Below are 17,605 nucleotides of genomic sequence, written 5' to 3' on the forward strand. Positions count from 1 at the left end.
ATTCTTGAAGAAAGAGAGGCAGAATTGAATGCAAACTGGACTAAGGTTAATCTGAAAATGGCTTTGCTGAAATAGCTAGAGAGCTTTGGCAATGAATGCCGAATGAACAATTCAAACTTCGTGACAACACGGCCGCAATAAATAAAGATTGAGAATCAGTGAGTGATGAGATGAGATGAGATAAGATAAGATGAAAGTCTAGTGCGAAGAGGAGCAAAGCTTGAACAAAACAAGAAAATACAAGAACGAATGACTAACAAATGTGAGATGAAGAGAAAGAACAAAAGTGAATGAATAGGGGTAGAATTAGATCAAGGAGGAGATCAATTCATCGTGTGTTACAAGATGTAAGAAAGAGACAGTGCAGGTTCACATAAGGTCCTCTCAACAACCCAAAAAAAAGATTAGAGAAGCAAAATGATAATCAACATACAACAGTGGGGATTCGCTGGTGGTCACCCACCCAACTACTAATCCACCGATCTGAAGCTTGTTGTATGGCAGAGCGGACGGGATGCCCAATTCTCTTCAGTCTATGGTCGTATGTGACAAAGAGGGCTCAATCTATCAATATATTGAGCAAACTATTTCTACCCCAACCACTAGACAACAACTACAATCTTTCCCGCCGCCTCCATCTCCATAACCCTATGCGCCTCCCCAATCTCCCACAACCCTCAAAAACTCTAATCGGGATTCTAATTTTCCCATCTCGAACTAATCCCGCCGCCCTATCCAAAGGCGTGTCCAAAAATCTATCCACACTGCTCGCATACGATGTGAAATAACCCGCCCCCACCGCAAAAGGATTCCAATTTTCCAAGATCCATTTACCGCCACAAATACCCGCTTGACATATTATACCCCCCGCTTTCAACAGCTTGAAAGAATCATCAAGGGTGATCGGACCTACTAGTTCGAGGATTTTGTCGAAGCGGGTATTTGTGGTGGGAGATATGAGACCGCATGCTGGATCGATGAGAACGCGATGAGCACCTGTATCGAGAAGAAGTTGGGTGCGAGATGGTTGTCGTGTGGTGGATGTGACGATTGCGCCGTGGTGGGATGCTAGTGCTGCGGCTGCGAGACCGATCGAGGAAGTTCCGCCACGGATGAGGAGAGAGTCGTCTTTCTTGAGTTTGAGGGAGGAGAAGAGAGAGCCCCACTGTTGGGATGTGGTTAGTATCATGAATAGGTACCATAGACGTATGAGTGTATGAATAAGGAAAGACAAAAAGGAGGTCACATGAAAAGAGATGACTCACAGAAGTCTGAATCATCTCTGGCAATGCACCCCAAATATCCCATCCCAACTCCTCCAACCCCGTTTCAACTCCAATCCTCACAACTTGTCCCCTGGGCACAACACAAAACTCCGCATAACCACCATCAAAAGCACGGCCCATTCCACCCACACATGTAGCTACTTTATCGCCAACCTTCAATCCATCTTTCCCTGCACCATCCTCCTCCACAACAGCAGCAACAGTGCCAACACATTCAATGCCCAAGACTCGAGGGAGGGGAACCTCCCGGATAGGTGAGTGACCCTGTCTTGTAAAAACTTCTGAGCGATTAAGACCGAACGCCCGAACTTTTATCAATACTTGGCCAGGTTGGGAGGTGGGAGTGGGAATCGTTTCGATTTGGAGAGAGGAGGGAGGACCGGGATTGCGGAGCATGATGGCACGCATGGTTTTGGGAATGGCGGTGGGCATCTTGATGTGGTGGTATGATGTGAGGAGTTGTATAATAAGATGATTTCTGTGACGCGAAGTAGAGTGGAGATACTAAGATGGATACTCGATGAGTGTCAGTATCAAAGGGGTATTGCAACTTTAAATGATAAGAGATATGTCCAGATACTCAGCTCAAGTCCATGGATATATCATTTGGTGAGCATGTTACATTTCTTGTGGCATCATAACTCCATGGAGTTAATGGATTTAGCCAGAAATTTTCTCCTATTAGATTATGTGTGGGAAACGAAATCAATTATTGGAAGTGCCAGTGACTATTGGCAATTAGATGGGATACAGGAGAAGAGAGTCAGATTTAATGTTGACTAGAGAAAGTGTGATGCTTCTACGGGATATAATAGGACTATTTACTGTCTGGTGACGATTGAATTTTAAAGAGATCAGTTTCGAACTACGCGAGTCATCTTTCAGTGAAACAAAGAATCAACAGTTCAAGGATATAATAGAAGCTCAAATGTGAAAAAAAACTGCAATTTTTAATATTGGCCTCAATGGTATTTTTAACATCTTAGGAAAATTCCTTTTCTGTGCTCACTCTCCCTTACTTCAAACATAACCTGACATCCAACAAAAAGTGCACCCCAGGCCGTAATTAGAAAAACGATTCCTATTGTTTGGATTAGTTGAATGCCCCTTGTCAATATTTGAGTAGAACGTACCTGAAAAGTCCTTGAAAATGCCAGAAATAATGCTCTTCAACCCATCAACACCGACAGCAAACCCAACCAAGTTTGCTATCATCATGAACATCAAATTCGCCACTGCACCAATACCACAAATGACTCTGTAATACGTAAGATCATTGAGCCACTTCTTTCTTGGGAAGAGCATGCCAGCAATAACTTCCGGTAACATGAAGAAAACTATGAGCCAGCCCCACACCAACAGGTTAAGACTTATATCATGCCATAATGCTACAAATGTGAAAACGACGAGATAATTGACAATTGATCGGACTTGGGCTTTCCAATTTCGTGATGAAGAACCTCCCATAGGGATGTAGATGTAGCGGATGATCCAGCGGTTGTAGCTGCGATGCCAACTTCGCCAGAATTGAACAGTAGATGGGTTATCGGAAAGACAGCGAAGCATGTTTTCCGGAGGGTCAATTCCATCAATGAGAGACCAAAGTCTGAAGAATCTCCAAGGTAAGAGAAGCTTCAACCATAGTACATGGAGATTGAAGTATGAGAGTAAACTCAGTTGAGCTGGGGTGTAATCAGACCAGTTGGGATTGCCTTTGGAAATAGCCACACAATAATCGAAATGTAGGAGAAGTTCGATTGCCAACAAACAAAGTAGGAAACGAATACCATACTTAAAGGTTCGTTTACTGTCTATGCTAGCAGGGCGATATTTCGACTGAGAAATGTAATCGTTAAATGTGAAAATTGGTCCTGCTAAATATAAAGGGGCATAAATCGCATATGCGAAGTAGTTTCGATAATTGTAGTCCTTGTCCGGCGCAGGCATCGCAACGCGATCTCTCTCGGAAAGATTGGCAGGGTCAAGTTGCTTCTTCTTTTGCGCATTAGTATTAGATGAGAGCATACGGACGGCACTTTGATGATAACCTACCTCTAGTGCACTTCCAGCTCCTTTCTCTAAACTCCAGTAATAATCCAGATTGAAACTGATCAATCTCAAGACAGTAAGATTAAACAGAATCTCCCATCGTGGAATAATGCCCGAATAACTATCCATCCACTCTGCCCAGCTATGTAACATAGCCCCTTGTTGGAAACCGGCTTCATTCTTGGGAGACACATATTGTGCTATTGATGTATATCTGTACCCATCTGAGAGCTCGTTGGCAAACAATATACCGATATTGAAAACCCATGTTGCTACAGGCACAAACTTTCGAGGAAGTCGAGTCGCCAGACAGTAGTTTGCATAGACTATCACAATGACTTTAAAGGCGGAAAATCCATGCAAAGCGAGGAGGTATATGAAAGCAAAAATGAAGTCGAACCCGGTACGTTGTTGAAGTCTCGCATTGCCTTCCGCCACAGATATGTATGTGTTATTGCCGTTTAGTTTCGGCGATCCTACTCGAGCAGAGATGGGTCTGAGAAATTCATATATCCGTCGAAGGAGAGGATGAAAAACGACGAGAATCGCGAGATATGGTACGTTGGTTCGAAAGTTATAATATTGTGCATCCGAAATATCCTACGTTCAATTAGCATTTGCCATAGCTAACTTTTTCGAATAACCCATACAATCTTGCGCCCGGGAATCCATCCATCAGAAAGAAGGTGCTGGTATTTATGGTAATTAGGATCGGAAGCTGGACAACAGTCAGATTTATCTTTGCTAGAGAAGCAAGTCATATACTAACGTCTAGACACATCATAGGCGATCCAAAACATGTATGGCACAACCGTTAAGAAGATGAAGTAATAGAAATAAAACTCTCTGGTATTCCATCTCGACGGCTGGGCAATTGGTCTGCCATTGCTGTCTGTTCGTACCCCTTCGCCTGGTTTCGAGTCATCTCGTTTCGACTTTGCTGCAGCAGGATCAATTTCATATGGAGTTGAAGAAGAATTCGTGAAGCGTGTATCGATGGTATCTAGAGCATAAATGCTCCGCACATATGAGAAAATACTCATTGCTCAATCATATCATGGAATCGAGAGTTCTGCAGCGGCAAAGAACGAGATATAGACAAGGCGTAAAGGCTATGTGGGAGAGTGTATAGAAGTTGGAATTTATACAAGAAAGTAAAGAGAGACTGAGAATATATCAACAATTCATAACATGAATTGCAATCCTGATTAGGGGTTCAGTTCAAATTGCGGGGGGTTCCTGATGGATTCAGCCAGATATGGAATTATTAGTTTCTACCTACGAACTCGTATCGAGCATTTATTTTGATATTTTTGGCTTTCCTCGGCCCCTCTGGTGATCCCATGCCATGTTGGTGGTAATTGACGGATCACGGAAGGTCGGTGCTTAAAGTAACGCGTTTCTCTAGCGTATCAGGAACCCTGAATTTCCAAAATGGGGGCGACTACAGTCACGTGGACATTATCAATTCAGCTTAGTAAGCATGGTTCAGTTGTCGCACCAATAAACGATTGTAAACTGTCACATTGTGCATAGGCAGTTCTCAAGACAGCGCCAATAACGTTTCTGGTATTTGGTTTCCAAGTTGGCTCGATTGAACACGACGTCAATCACACCTATCATATTGTATATACAGCCAGGTGAGTACAGGTTGTCATAGGTTATCGATGGCCAAAGACCCTTACTTGACTGAGAATGCAGCTTTGACTCCATTTCGACTGGATTTGGTCATGACATACTCCTCGACATACTCTAAGCAATCATCCCGATTATGGATGGTCTTTAACTCTTGCACCATCCTGACCAAGAAGTACACCATATCAGTGTATGCGTTTTGCTGGGCCGGGCATGTGCGACGCCCCCCGGAAAATGGAATAAATTTCCAACTGTGTTTAAGTCGAACCATCCTGTCCGGGTTGAATTCTGATGCATCATCACCCCAGATATCTTTGTCTTTATGCATACAACCATATATTAACTCGATTTGGTCGCCTGGTTGTGGTAAAATAGGGTCGTTCCCCGACTTCCCACCACCACGTGGGAGGATACAAGTGGATAAACATGTTCTCCAAGCTCGATCGACAGGATGAATTAGTCGAAGTGCTATGCATGTGTTAGCTGATATCTCAATATCTATTTTGGAATACCATATCAACTTACTTTCGTCATCACAGCTTGCACATATTTCAAGGATTTGAGAAACTCAAAAGTCAATTCTTGCTCAGGTGCGATAGCGGCAACTTCTTCTCTCAATTTCCCCCAACTTTCAGGACTTCTAGCGAGGAGAAATAGCATGCTAGAAGTGACCGTTCCTACTGAATCTCTAGCTGCAAAAAAGACGTTCATGAGTTCATTTCGAATGAGAGTCTTGTCGTCCGGATACTTTTTAACAAGCTCTTTGAGGAGAACGTGTTGGTATCCCGATGAGCCATTCATATGCTTATTCGATGTACCTGGTAACTTTGACTGCTTTTGGAACTTGATCTCTTCGTCAATATAACCTTCCAAGGTAGCATGGATCTTGGCGCATTGAGCAAGCCATTTCTTGTCGGGACCAACAAGCCATGAAAATTTGTCTGTCATGTAGTTGTTTCGCATTCCTCGAAGGCCCTCGTCAAAGTCTTCTGAGAACTGTTTGGCTTCGGCAGTTCTACGTATTATGTAAGCATGTTTCAACGAGATCAGTTGACTAAATACCTACTGTTCGGAAGGTGAGAGTGAACCAGACGATTTGCCGAAGATAAACTTCATGGAACTATCTAAGAAAAGCCCCTGGGCGAGAGGTTGGATATCGATCGTAGAACCATCTCGAGGTATACGTTCAAGGAAGCGTTGCAGATGAGACTCCAACCCTGATAATTGTGAAACTTGTGACCGACTGAAGACGGGTTGGAGAAGTTCTCGAGACCTCTTCCATATATGCCCATCGGTGGTAAAGGCGCCATCACCTAGCAACGGCCCAGCTGGCTTACGGTTCGAAGGCGCACTTCCGAACTTATCGGCTTGAGTAGCGGCGACAGTTTGTATAACCAAAGGATCCATAGTCATCCAGTGATTTCTACCGAAAAATAGTGTATGCAATGTTTTCCCATATTTTGCGAATAATTCATCGTCTAAAGCCAGGAGCTTTCCGGCCTTTGTGTAATTCATCTTCTTCGCGAGGAGGTCGAATCCTAAGATTCGATCAAGGTGTTTGTACTTGACCGGAGAAGAGCATCCGGCTTTATTTCTGGTCGACCAAGCCAGTATCTTTGTCCACAGCCAGTAAATTGTTGGAAGAACAATACTCAACAGGAACAGGGTATTGAACGATTTCGCCATTTTTTGATTTATGCTGGCGTTGTTCAGATATTTGGACCGTGGGCATGAAAATGGCGAAACTGAATGCGTCGAAAGCCCAAAACTTATAAGAGAATCAGCACCAACGGTTGGTTTGCCAATATGTCCCCACTAACAATGGCCATTTGAATGATCTCTACAACACTGTATAATGCAAGCTTTCGCCTTCTACGTTTGATTTGCATGAAATTCGACGCAAAATCCGTCGGCATATAATATGCCTTTCCTTTCAACGTCGAATTTCATGATTAACCGCAACCGAATAAATCTTGTCAGGGTTTTAGACTGTTTGTGAAGATTTTCTACGAGAAGCAATGCAGACTTCATATCCATCACCGCCCAAAAGACATCAATTTTATTTGATCAGAGCATGTTTTATCAAATACGACTTTGAATCGCAAGAACGGAGCTCTAGATCTTCTGCTCGTCTATCCCTAGCAGTACGCCTCTCCAAGCCATCTTTCCTTCGCTACATTGAGATACGCAATGATTGACTGTACAGAGATTGGTATTAAATCTTTTCAAGAGATAAGCACAAGGTTGACCAATGCGAGAAAGTCTCTCAATCACGAATATTAAAAGAACCTAGTTCGAATCAGGACTGGCAAGGTTACCTTCGGCATCCTGTGCCATTTTGGTTTGCCTCCGTGTGAGTGGTCATTTTAGGCAGCTTTATGGCACAGTCTGACTGCTTAATACCCGAAGCAAAGCTATTGTAGTCGTTTGATCGCGATTGTCATTCTTTTATTCTCATTCTTGATACTTTTCCTAGTTCCAACATGCGGCGGTCAATCACTTAAATCTATAATTTTCACTGTCACCTCCCTTGCTGTCTCCGGCTGTGCCTTACCAAATTTAAATCCGCCATTACCTACTCACGAGGCTACTGATGCCACTCGGGTCTCCAATGACACCCATAGAAAACCAATTGTGATAAATACTGATAGTGGCACAAACAATCAAGTATCTATTTACACCAGAGATGAGGAACCTCCATACGCCGTTCTTCTAGTGCAGTCCTTACCCTCTTCTTACACAATCACGCTCCCTATCTCTACCTGTCCTAGTATCACTGAGAATACGGATCTTAGCGCCAAAGAGAACCCCATTTGCCCTGATGGCCAAAAACCTTACACCCTGCTCTTCGACACAGCTTATTGTGTCGGTCAACCTTGGCATACATTGGAAGGAGTGAATCAAATGCTTAACGGGGGTATGTGGATACCCACTGAGCCCACAAGATGGGTTGAGAAATGGTCCATTATGTACAAATGTGCTCGCATCAAAAGAGACATGCTACATAGCCTCGCAGAGACAAAGGGTGTTCAAACTCTGGACGCTCGCCGCATTCGAACTATCGTGTATCCTATTATCAACGGTAATGAAGTGGGTCTCACTTGGAATCCTCCACCGGCAGGTATTCTTGGTCCGCAAGTAGGCAAGCTTCCCGAGGGGTTCTGTCTTTGGTCCTCTTCTCCGGAATATGCTAATGTTACCCGTCTCATGCGTCCACTTAAATGTCCTGTACGTCAAAAGCCATACATGCACCTTTTCACTCAACATGAATGTCGTGGTAACTATGTTCTCTCTGATAGTTTTGGATGGAATGCTACGCTGTTTGATGAGGTCGTGGAGGAGTGGTCGATTTTGTTTACATGCTCCGACTATGAGTACGCAGCAGGAGATAGAGAACCGGCGATTGAGAAAATGCAAGAATTGAAATTTGGGGACGCAGAAGAAGAAGTAGCCGCCATACAATCACTCCTCACAAAAGTTAAACTCCCCGCAGCACATCAAATATCTGCTACTCCTTAAAACGCAACTCTCGCACTAACTCAAACATTCCATCCACAAATCTTCCAAATCCCGCTCTCAACCTGTCTGTCATCCACCTCAGAAACCCACAAATTCTCCTCCATTGTTCGCATCGTCACTCCACCTACATGTCCACCAAGAACTACCGAAACTATGGACGTTAATGTATGCCACCATTAAAATGGGTCGGATGGCATACAAACACCAGTGACCAGCTATCTACCCTTGGATTAGCCATAGAAATATTTTCCAACAGCGATCTATAAAGCGGATAGCTGTGCTCTGTAGGCGAGTAGCGACGAAGGTCAAGACATCCTGGCTTCCTGTCAATCCTAAAACCTGGAAGATGGACACGGAAATGGAGTTGATTTTGGAAGGAAAGGGGAGGGATGCTGCTGTGAAGATTGTGAGGGCTGGGGCCGGCGAAAAGAGGGAAGGGGGGTTAACAGAAGGTATGCAGCTCGAAAGCCAGATGAAAATAGAAGCAGCAGCGCAAAACCCACTCAAAGATGTGTGAAAGTTACACAACCTGAACGAGTTTAAGCTGGCTTTTCTAGGAGAACCAGCTTAGTATGCAGTCCGATCTCCAGAAATCTTTGACTATGAATTTTCATTGTATAGTAAATGGATTTGATATGTAATGTTTTTATAGGCTACTGAAAGTAGCAATTTCAGTGTTTTATTCGTCAATTCTCATTGCGATCATTTAATGCTTGGCACAATATATTACGTCTCTTCCAACTCAGATCCCATTGTATCATTTGGTTATCCAGCCCAATTTGTCCTCTGCCTTTGATGAAGTGATACCGGCGATGAATCTGCAGTCTAGTTCTTTGGTAGCCTTTGCAAGACTGAGCAATTAGTCTTGAACAATGATGTATTACTGCAATTATATAGAGAATTAACCACCAAGACCAAAATAGACATTCTTAGAGTCAGATATGGAAAATTTTAAAGCTCGAGCTGATTTCAACACTACGAACACATTTTTTTTCAATCTAAACATTGACAATCATCTATCCTACCGAATCTTCTCCGTTGACTTAATAAACTTGGACAGATAGTTGCAATCCGCAAGTTCGAGCATTGCAAAAGCAGATTCTAAAGTCTCTCAACAGTATACCCGAAATATGGTACGTCCGGTCTGTCCAAGTTATTACCAATTATGGTCTCATTGTGGCTCCAACCAGTCGTTGATGTTATCGCACTAAGCAATTCCTCATAGATGCCAAGTGTAATTTCTCTGATACGATTTGTGGAAGCTACAAACTGTCCTTTATAAGACGATAAGACAGGTTCCTCACACGTCTCATTATGATGCAGTCTTTTGTATAAAGATGCCACCATTTCCCACTGATCTTCCCAACACCATCGATCACTGCAATCTTGGCAATTGTATAACACACCGGCGAATCCTAAGTTAAGCATTCCAGTTACTCCAAAGATCACACCAAGTAATGTGAGTCGATATTCTTCCCAAAGAATGATAGTTGATGCAACAACGGCTACTCCCGTTTCGCAGAGAATATTTCCTCTGCTAGGTCCCGCTATGGAGCCAGATGCAAATAAAACGATCCTATCTGTGATTCACGCCAAAGGCTAACCAGCAGAATGTCAATTCTCAGCCTCGATTTGGGGAAGAGTTAGACTTACAAATAACATTGCTAAGACAGGCGAGCTCGGCATATGCAAGATGGCTTGCATAAGTAGAGGTATTGAAATTGCAGTGTCAATCGAGGCGGGAACCATGCTCTTCCATCATTCGAACCATGTTGTCTCTCGCCATATATGGTTCCTGAGAGTGACTCGCTTCAGGCTGTTATGATTGAGGTCCAGCGGTTCGAGCTCTACGCATAATGATAGGATAACCGCACCCAGCTATAGGGCAAAGAATCGAAAGGCAATTGTAAGAGCTATAATATTGTTATTCGGGATTCAGGTAAGTCAAATGGAATAAGACGTACGGTAATCTGATTGCGGTTTGCCTATATAATTGAAAGATTGAGAGCTTAATTTGCGGTATAAATTGTGAACTAGAAGATATTTGCTTGAATATGTTGAAATTGCAGCAGAGATTATTCAGACACCGTAGAGAGGTCAAACCATTAGCGGTTCGCATAGAATTAGACCTCGCATCGAAAATAACCTAATGATGTAAGCCTTACTTACTAGTATCTTGGTCCATATCATGATCTAGGCTGCAAGTAGCCTACCTCTTGCTCAGATCCGCCTGACATGTCTGCGTCTGGAACCAAAGGCGCAAGACTCGACCTTGGTAAGTTAGATTCTAGGTTGACGCAGTCGCTATAGCATTGTTTCTTAGTATATCATTCGGAATTTGAAAGTGAGGATTGCTATTCTAAATTTTCATGAAACCTGTTAGGTAGAACTACAGTATGATCTGATTATATGTGGAGATGTTGGTGGCACAGCAGACAGAGATAATACTTCTTCAGATTGAAGCAAGATCCTAAGTTGGTCTCCATTCCTCCGCTGTTGCAGAATGAACCTGCTAGGATGACTCGTTGCCACTCTGTTGCATTGCGACCGGGTCAGATCACGCACTCGATACTCGATTAAACCGTTTGTTTTTGATGATCTGATCCGAATGCTAGCTACATGCGTAGAATAGATTATCATCTGCCAATACCTCGGTACTCCATTTAAACAACTTAGCCTGGCTAAAAAATAACGGTTATGAAAGCAAAATGTAAATCTAGGGCATGGAGCAGGGATGACCCCAAAAAGCGGTTTATGTCATTATGCTAAAGAGATAAATCCCATATATTCAAGTCATCTTTGGTACGGATCTGTGCCCCTATTGGGTTCGCTAGGCCGCACCAACAGTTGAGATGACGTTTGATATACATAGCGCGACAAGGGTATCGTCAGAATTACGGGATATGCTTCTTTTCAAGAGCACAAGGGATGGATAACATGTCAGACCGCCAATAACAAGCTTCTCAAATCGCAGCTCTTCGGCTTCTGATTCCCTCGTTGCAGCGTCTAATCCTGTACATTAATTGTGAGAAGTTCTACTAACTGATAAGCTCTGTTCTTGTTCCCAATGCGACCTGTGCTTCTAACACAACAGCGAATCTGCCCCAGTGAAGATCTCGCACGGAGGTGGATTCGAGATTCGCGAGAACGTCGAGGATTAAAAGTGGATTGGAAATAGACTAACGCAGGTCTCACCGCGTTTGGTCTGATTCGGCTAGGGTAAGGTTACAGTATCGCTTACCAGATGCAGGGGGTTCCAGGAGATTAGATCAAGGCGGAAGTAAGCTTTTGAGTTGAGAGATCAAAGCATCTTTTCTGAATTGGAGACTTGAAGACTTGAAGTCCATTGGAAAGAGTCGCATATCTTCCCTAAACAAATTAACCTTGCGGCAATTATATCCTGATACTTCTCTTATTGACCTAATCCTGTAAAGTCATAGGCACATGGTCTGTTGAAAGAATCAATTCTCTGCGATTGATGAGTTATTTAATCAGATAACGCCAATAGCAAGTTTTTAAGAAAAAATGAGCGCTAGTTTGGTATTTAGCTTGGCCTACTAACCAAATTCTTTACACATAAATTTAAGTTTATCACAAATTAAGCTAGCCATAAATTAATGCAAAACAAATCATTGCCTGACCATATACAATAGAGATAATGGTTATAATACATTTGAAAGAAACCTCCACCCCTGCTGCGATACTATCCACTAATCAAATTCCCACTCGATCCAGTCCCAACACTATCCATATCTAGCGCTCCCTTATTTCGGGACGTCGATGATTCCATCGAGCGCCATTTTAGTGGCGTCGGTAACGAACGCTTCGAAGCCGGCCAGGATTGCCTCTCCAATCTCGCAAATAGCTAGTGTGAACCAATAGACACTTCCAATTCTGCCTGTCGTAAAGTGTGTGTCTAACTCAGCACAGCCCCCACCGATATCGCCGCGACCATCTTCGCCGTTTGTTCCAGGGTTGCAATTCTGATTAGATTAAGCAAGCTACGCTGTCCGGACATAGCAACCAAATAGGCGCAGACCTCTATCTTGTCAAGAGAGACGCAGGCACAAAGACTTGGTGTGTGAGCCCATGTAGGCTTGTTAGATTCATTTTTGGCCAAACTGGTAGATTTTAGCATTAGCGGTTAGAGAATTTGCTGACTTTCGATTATCGAAACACATTGAAGTTTTGGAGTTTGTTTATGTAAGTAATGGAATTCTTACCATTTTTATCCCGGATACTCATTGGCTTTATTAAGTGTCCGAAGAAGTATGTATCCTTGAACTGAGAGTCCTAAACCAAGGACTAAAGTCATGGAGAATTGCATCTCCACTAGAAACAATAAACTGTTGAGTGAGATAAGAAGTTACTTTGAGGAAGAAGAAGACGCTTACTCCATTCTACCTCAGCCTCTTCAGGAACTCTTGAGAATTTTCGCGGGGTTATGTATATTAGAAAAGAAGAGTGAGAGGATGTATCGGCTCTGCAAGACCCATTGCATACACATTTAATACTGTGCCTTGTGAAGATTGTTTGATACTTTGCATGGATTATGTAGTATTCCTTGGCTAAGAAATCAGAGCTTGATGGGAACTTCTAATGAACTGTAATTTAGTTAGGCCATACGAAGCTTTTTTTCCCAAATTCCATATATAACTCGCAAGTCATCTCAAAGTTGAAAGTATGAGCTAGCCGCACTGGTCCCACACTAGTTAGTATATACACTTCACCACAGCAAATATTTCAAAAATCAACCATTTCGCATTCAATACCTAGGTAACCAGATACAAGCCTTCACATCCGTTCAAATTCATCAGTTTTCCCGAAAATAGCATGAGTTTAGACATCAAGCTCACTATTCTAGCTGGCCAGTCTGACTTGTGATTATAAGCTAACCCAAAGAGAGCCATGCATGAGAAACGACGTGATGAATATTGCTCCTATAACTACGGTATAACTCAACCTGGCAGATCTGAAAGTAAGATCACCCCACAGATGTCCAAAGTAGATAAATGGAAACTTCCACTTCCAACACAAACACAAATAAAAAACTTCGCTTACTTTACCCTACCCTCATACATCAAATCAACCGCTTCATCTCACTCACCGAGACACGGTTATGAATTCGATCCCGCTCTTTCCTAAACAAATATACTATCAAAGACCTAGGTAGGCAGGCTAAGTTGATCTTCTTGTCTATAATAGCCAACGCAAATTCTTGATATCTCGAACCATAGCATCGTGTCATCCTTCTAGAATCAAGCCACGCTACTTCCCATCACAATCGCAGCTCGCTGCACCACTAAATGATCGCAAAGCTTCCCACTTTAACTCTGCAATCCTTCTTTACTGCTCAAACCCATGTTTTTCATTCTTATATCGACTCAGTCCAGAAATTGACCTCTCGAGAGTGTCTTCATTTGTGCTTCAATCTTATCATATCACATCATATCAATTTCCATTCCATATTCCTCTACTAACCTTTTATCCCGACCGAGGCTTTTATATCAACGCTAACTCGTCAAGATATCAAGATGTCAAACAAATACCAAGAGCATGGATAAAATAATAAGATGTAAATGGATTAGCAATAGCGAATTTCCAGTTAGCTTCACACACCGATTCACATCTCAAATTCCTGATGAACAGTTAAGCTTCATTCTCAATCACTCACGAAATATTCTTTTGACTTGCAATCAGTAGAAGATTGCGAAGCTTCCAAGCCTAGAACAACCACAATGAGCAAAACTCAATCTGAGTATGAGAACAAAGCCTACCAGCTACCCAGTTATAACATTAGAGAATATAATTCCACACGAAAAAGGACACAAATCCAAACTTTTGGTATGATTCTACGTATCAAGTATATCAACTTCCAATACCCAGCAAATGCACCATGCATCGCTAGCCCCAAACACCACGCTACATAAAGCGAACCAATTTTTTAAATCCCCAATCACTCCATCACAGATACTCCTATGATCTATATCATCACCAAATCCATAATGTATTCAATCAATTCCACAGCTGAATCTCCATCTCCATCTCCCAACTTTCCACCACACACCCCTCATGCATTCCCGCATGCGCCTGCACACCGAGCTGCCCCCACCCCTCCTCTTCAAGCCCCACCACAATTTGCGGGATATCCCCCAAAACACGCTCTCTTATTGAATACCCACTACTATTTCGAAAAGTATCTCGAGACTCCTCTCTCTCACTCTCACTCTCACTCTCACTCAGACTCCCACTCAAAACCAAATCCTCACACTCCTCCCCCCCCTCATCCATCACCCCCCTCTCCACCCATCCCAAAGCCAAAGGCGAACACGGCGTATTCGGCGGCGCAACCAGACTCATCACCAACTCTCCCCTCTCCATTCCATGCACCTCCCCATCGCCCTCACCTTCGCACTCTCTAGAAGAAGAAGAAGATAAAGGACCCCAACCCTTACACCTCACACTCGGACTACCCACTCCGAAATCCGGGACTCCCAGAAACCCATCTCGCACCTCCGGCGACGCGGGACTATTAACCGGCGTCAGCAGCGTTACCGGAGAAGGGGGAATCGCATTCCCGCGATGAAATCGTAGATTTCTCGTCGAGGGTGAAGCGGTCCTGAAAACCCGAGGAATGTCCAGAAAAGTCGAGACGGAAGGGGAATGAGATGATAGGGGGGAGAGAGAGGAGAGCGAGGGAGTAAAAGGGAAAGGGGAGGAAGAAGAGCAATGCTCAAAATCTGCACCTACGATACAGGTATCGATGACGATGACGGGAGTTTCCAGCGCGGATGCGGATGTAAGTGCGAATGTAGTCGACATCTTTCTTTCTGCATGCGCTCAGCTCACTCTTGCAATAATTCAATTCGAGTAAAATCCAGAAATCGATACGATGGAAGCAAACCAAGAGATGAGAAATCGAATCTCTTTTTTCGACTTTCGAAAAATTCCAGATAACAAGAAAAGCAATCCGAGTCAAACTCACAATCAATACCGGCACAGGCCTACTTTATACCTTGAATAAATTTCTTCCCATGAGGTCTCGGTCAAGTCTCGGTCTTCCAAGTGGTTGTATCATTTACATATGTTGGTTTTAATATATTTCATCGGCTAACTGCTTCACTCGTGCCCTGTTGATAGTCTGCCACAATAATTTCAGGCTTACAACTCGGTTGCACCGCCTGCGTCCATACAAACCGTCCTCTCATATCCAAGAATCTAGAAGCTCGAATTTTTCGAACCACCGCATTCATGACCGACCAACTAGGTCTCAAACAATGTGTTGGGATTTTACACGATAAGGGTAGAGACCGATGTAGATCGGTCTTCAAGGTGGCCTTTTCAAAACAATGAAAAGAACAAATAGAAAGCGCTGAAAGGAAAAAAAAAAGCACACACAAAAGCAACGCGAAAGAAAATCAACGATAGTTTCAATATATTTCTTTCTTTATTCTTTCTAACGAAATTGAACTGAGGGGATATCCATGCCAGGACTTCTATCTATAATGCCATGCCAAAAAATTGAACTCGCCAATGACAGAAAAACCTAAAGCAAAGGGTTGGATCTATACTCAGGAACAACAACATTGCTACCCTTTTCTGCGTCTGCCTTTTCCAAATCATTTTCAGCATCCTCTTGCTCAGCAAGGAACTTCTCGGCCTCGAGAGCTGCTATACATCCGGATCCTATAGATATAATTAGCCTTTTTCTCACAGTCTACAGAAATAGATAGATGACATACCTGCACTAGTAATAGCCTGTCTGTATCTCTTATCCTGAACATCACCAGCAGCGAAAACACCCTCAATGTTGGTATAACTGGTTCCGGGCTTGGTGACAATATATCCTTCGGAATCGGTCTCGATTTGCTCCTTGAACAATGCGGTAGCTGGGTCATGTCCTATAGCATAGAACAACCCATTTGCCTCTACCTTTTCTTCTTCGCCAGTAGTGACGTTCTTGAAAACCATGTGGGTCATCAATCCCTTGTCATCACCAGTGATTTCGCCTCCCACAGTGTTGAATCTAACAGTAATTTTCTTATTGGCGAGCAATCTCTTAGCCATCGTTTTCGACGCACGTAGATGATCTTTTCGGACCAAAACAGTAACGTGGGATCCGTATTTCGTGAGGAACATAGCCTCTTCCGCAGCAGTATCTCCACCACCAATAACTACCAAAGGCTTGTTTCTGAAAATTGGAACGGCTCCATCGCAGACTGCGCATGCGGAGATACCATTTTGCCAGTATTTCTCCTCTCCTGGAAGACAGAGTCTACGAGCCGAGGCACCAGTAGCAATGATGATCGAATCGGCTGTGTGTTCTGTTTTGTCGTCCCATTCGGTCCAGTATTTGAAAGGACGTTTGGAAAGGTCTACTTTGGCGACGGTTTCGGTGATGATTTCGGTGCCGAATCGTTCGGATTGTGCGCGCATGTTGTCCTTTACACAGATTCATCAGTTGAAGTTCAACCCAATACATGTCAATAGTGTCGCTTCACTTACCATAAGTTCTTGTCCGCCAATTCCCTTGGGGAAACCAGGGAAGTTCTCTACATCGGTAGTGGTAGTCAATTGACCACCGGCAGCGATTCCATTGGCAAGGAAACCTTCATAAAGAACAGCTGAATACCGAATGTCAGCCCGATACTCCTCCATAAATGATCGATTTCCGATCTCAGGACATAGACTTACGTTTCAATTCCGCACGCGCAAGATAAACGGCAGCAGTGTGAGCCGCAGGGCCGGAGCCAATAACTATTTCACAAAGTCAGTATAGGTTCGTAGATCCCATCTTTTACATCCATTTTCTCAAGTTCTCCATCCCACTCCCGTTCCATTCCCATCTCTCCCCGCCACAGTGAAAGAGAAGGGGGATACTCACTAACAACCTTACTATGCATCTTTCTCTCTATATTTCTTCCAAGCAAATTTGCAGCAGTATTACTCTTGACGGAATTCTTCTGTTGAAAACAAGCAGCAGCCGCAATTGAAACACCCGAACCGCTTGCCCTCAAAGTACGTTTAAGAGCTGAAGAAAACACCTTGTCGATTTGCAATGATCTGCCCCTCTTTTTGTTTTATTTTTTATCCTGAAATAGATGTATGTGACTGTG

At 43.3% G+C, this 17,605-nt stretch overlaps 7 protein-coding genes across 7 annotated transcripts; 3 read left to right on the forward strand and 4 right to left on the reverse strand.

Annotated features, from left to right (window-relative positions):
• Positions 1-613: 613 nt before the first annotated feature.
• On the reverse strand, positions 614-1,718 carry EAF02_003016 (uncharacterized protein; the record flags this gene model as incomplete). The annotated part of the gene is made up of 2 exons (XM_038899064.1): positions 614-1,165; positions 1,266-1,718. The coding sequence occupies 2 exons, from the start codon at positions 1,716-1,718 to the stop codon at positions 614-616; spliced, it is 1,005 nt and encodes a 334-aa protein (XP_038761352.1).
• A 542-nt stretch (positions 1,719-2,260) lies between these two features.
• EAF02_003017 (uncharacterized protein) lies at positions 2,261-4,378 on the reverse strand (the record flags this gene model as incomplete). The annotated part of the gene is made up of 5 exons (XM_038899065.1): positions 2,261-2,367; positions 2,420-3,281; positions 3,339-3,935; positions 3,986-4,053; positions 4,105-4,378. The coding sequence occupies 5 exons, from the start codon at positions 4,376-4,378 to the stop codon at positions 2,261-2,263; spliced, it is 1,908 nt and encodes a 635-aa protein (XP_038761353.1).
• A 638-nt stretch (positions 4,379-5,016) lies between these two features.
• Positions 5,017-6,920, reverse strand: EAF02_003018 (uncharacterized protein; the record flags this gene model as incomplete). Its single annotated transcript, XM_038899066.1, has 4 exons — positions 5,017-5,438; positions 5,492-5,985; positions 6,037-6,738; positions 6,847-6,920. The coding sequence occupies 4 exons, from the start codon at positions 6,918-6,920 to the stop codon at positions 5,017-5,019; spliced, it is 1,692 nt and encodes a 563-aa protein (XP_038761354.1).
• A 240-nt stretch (positions 6,921-7,160) lies between these two features.
• Positions 7,161-8,489, forward strand: EAF02_003019 (uncharacterized protein; the record flags this gene model as incomplete). Its single annotated transcript, XM_038899067.1, has 2 exons — positions 7,161-7,182; positions 7,447-8,489. The coding sequence occupies 2 exons, from the start codon at positions 7,161-7,163 to the stop codon at positions 8,487-8,489; spliced, it is 1,065 nt and encodes a 354-aa protein (XP_038761355.1).
• A 153-nt stretch (positions 8,490-8,642) lies between these two features.
• On the forward strand, positions 8,643-9,006 carry EAF02_003020 (uncharacterized protein; the record flags this gene model as incomplete). The annotated part of the gene is made up of 2 exons (XM_038899068.1): positions 8,643-8,654; positions 8,746-9,006. The coding sequence occupies 2 exons, from the start codon at positions 8,643-8,645 to the stop codon at positions 9,004-9,006; spliced, it is 273 nt and encodes a 90-aa protein (XP_038761356.1).
• A 5,488-nt stretch (positions 9,007-14,494) lies between these two features.
• EAF02_003021 (uncharacterized protein) lies at positions 14,495-15,075 on the forward strand (the record flags this gene model as incomplete). Its single annotated transcript, XM_038899069.1, has 2 exons — positions 14,495-14,685; positions 14,733-15,075. 2 exons carry the CDS (start codon positions 14,495-14,497, stop codon positions 15,073-15,075), a joined length of 534 nt encoding a protein of 177 aa, XP_038761357.1.
• A 960-nt stretch (positions 15,076-16,035) lies between these two features.
• Positions 16,036-17,392, reverse strand: EAF02_003022 (uncharacterized protein; the record flags this gene model as incomplete). Its single annotated transcript, XM_038899070.1, has 5 exons — positions 16,036-16,175; positions 16,232-16,931; positions 16,995-17,113; positions 17,184-17,246; positions 17,374-17,392. 5 exons carry the CDS (start codon positions 17,390-17,392, stop codon positions 16,036-16,038), a joined length of 1,041 nt encoding a protein of 346 aa, XP_038761358.1.
• Between the last annotated feature and the right edge of the window lie 213 nt (positions 17,393-17,605).

This window comes from Botrytis sinoallii (assembly GCF_014898435.1).
Source record: "Botrytis sinoallii strain Bc 23 chromosome Unknown BSIN_004, whole genome shotgun sequence".
Taxonomy (NCBI): domain Eukaryota; kingdom Fungi; phylum Ascomycota; class Leotiomycetes; order Helotiales; family Sclerotiniaceae; genus Botrytis; species Botrytis sinoallii.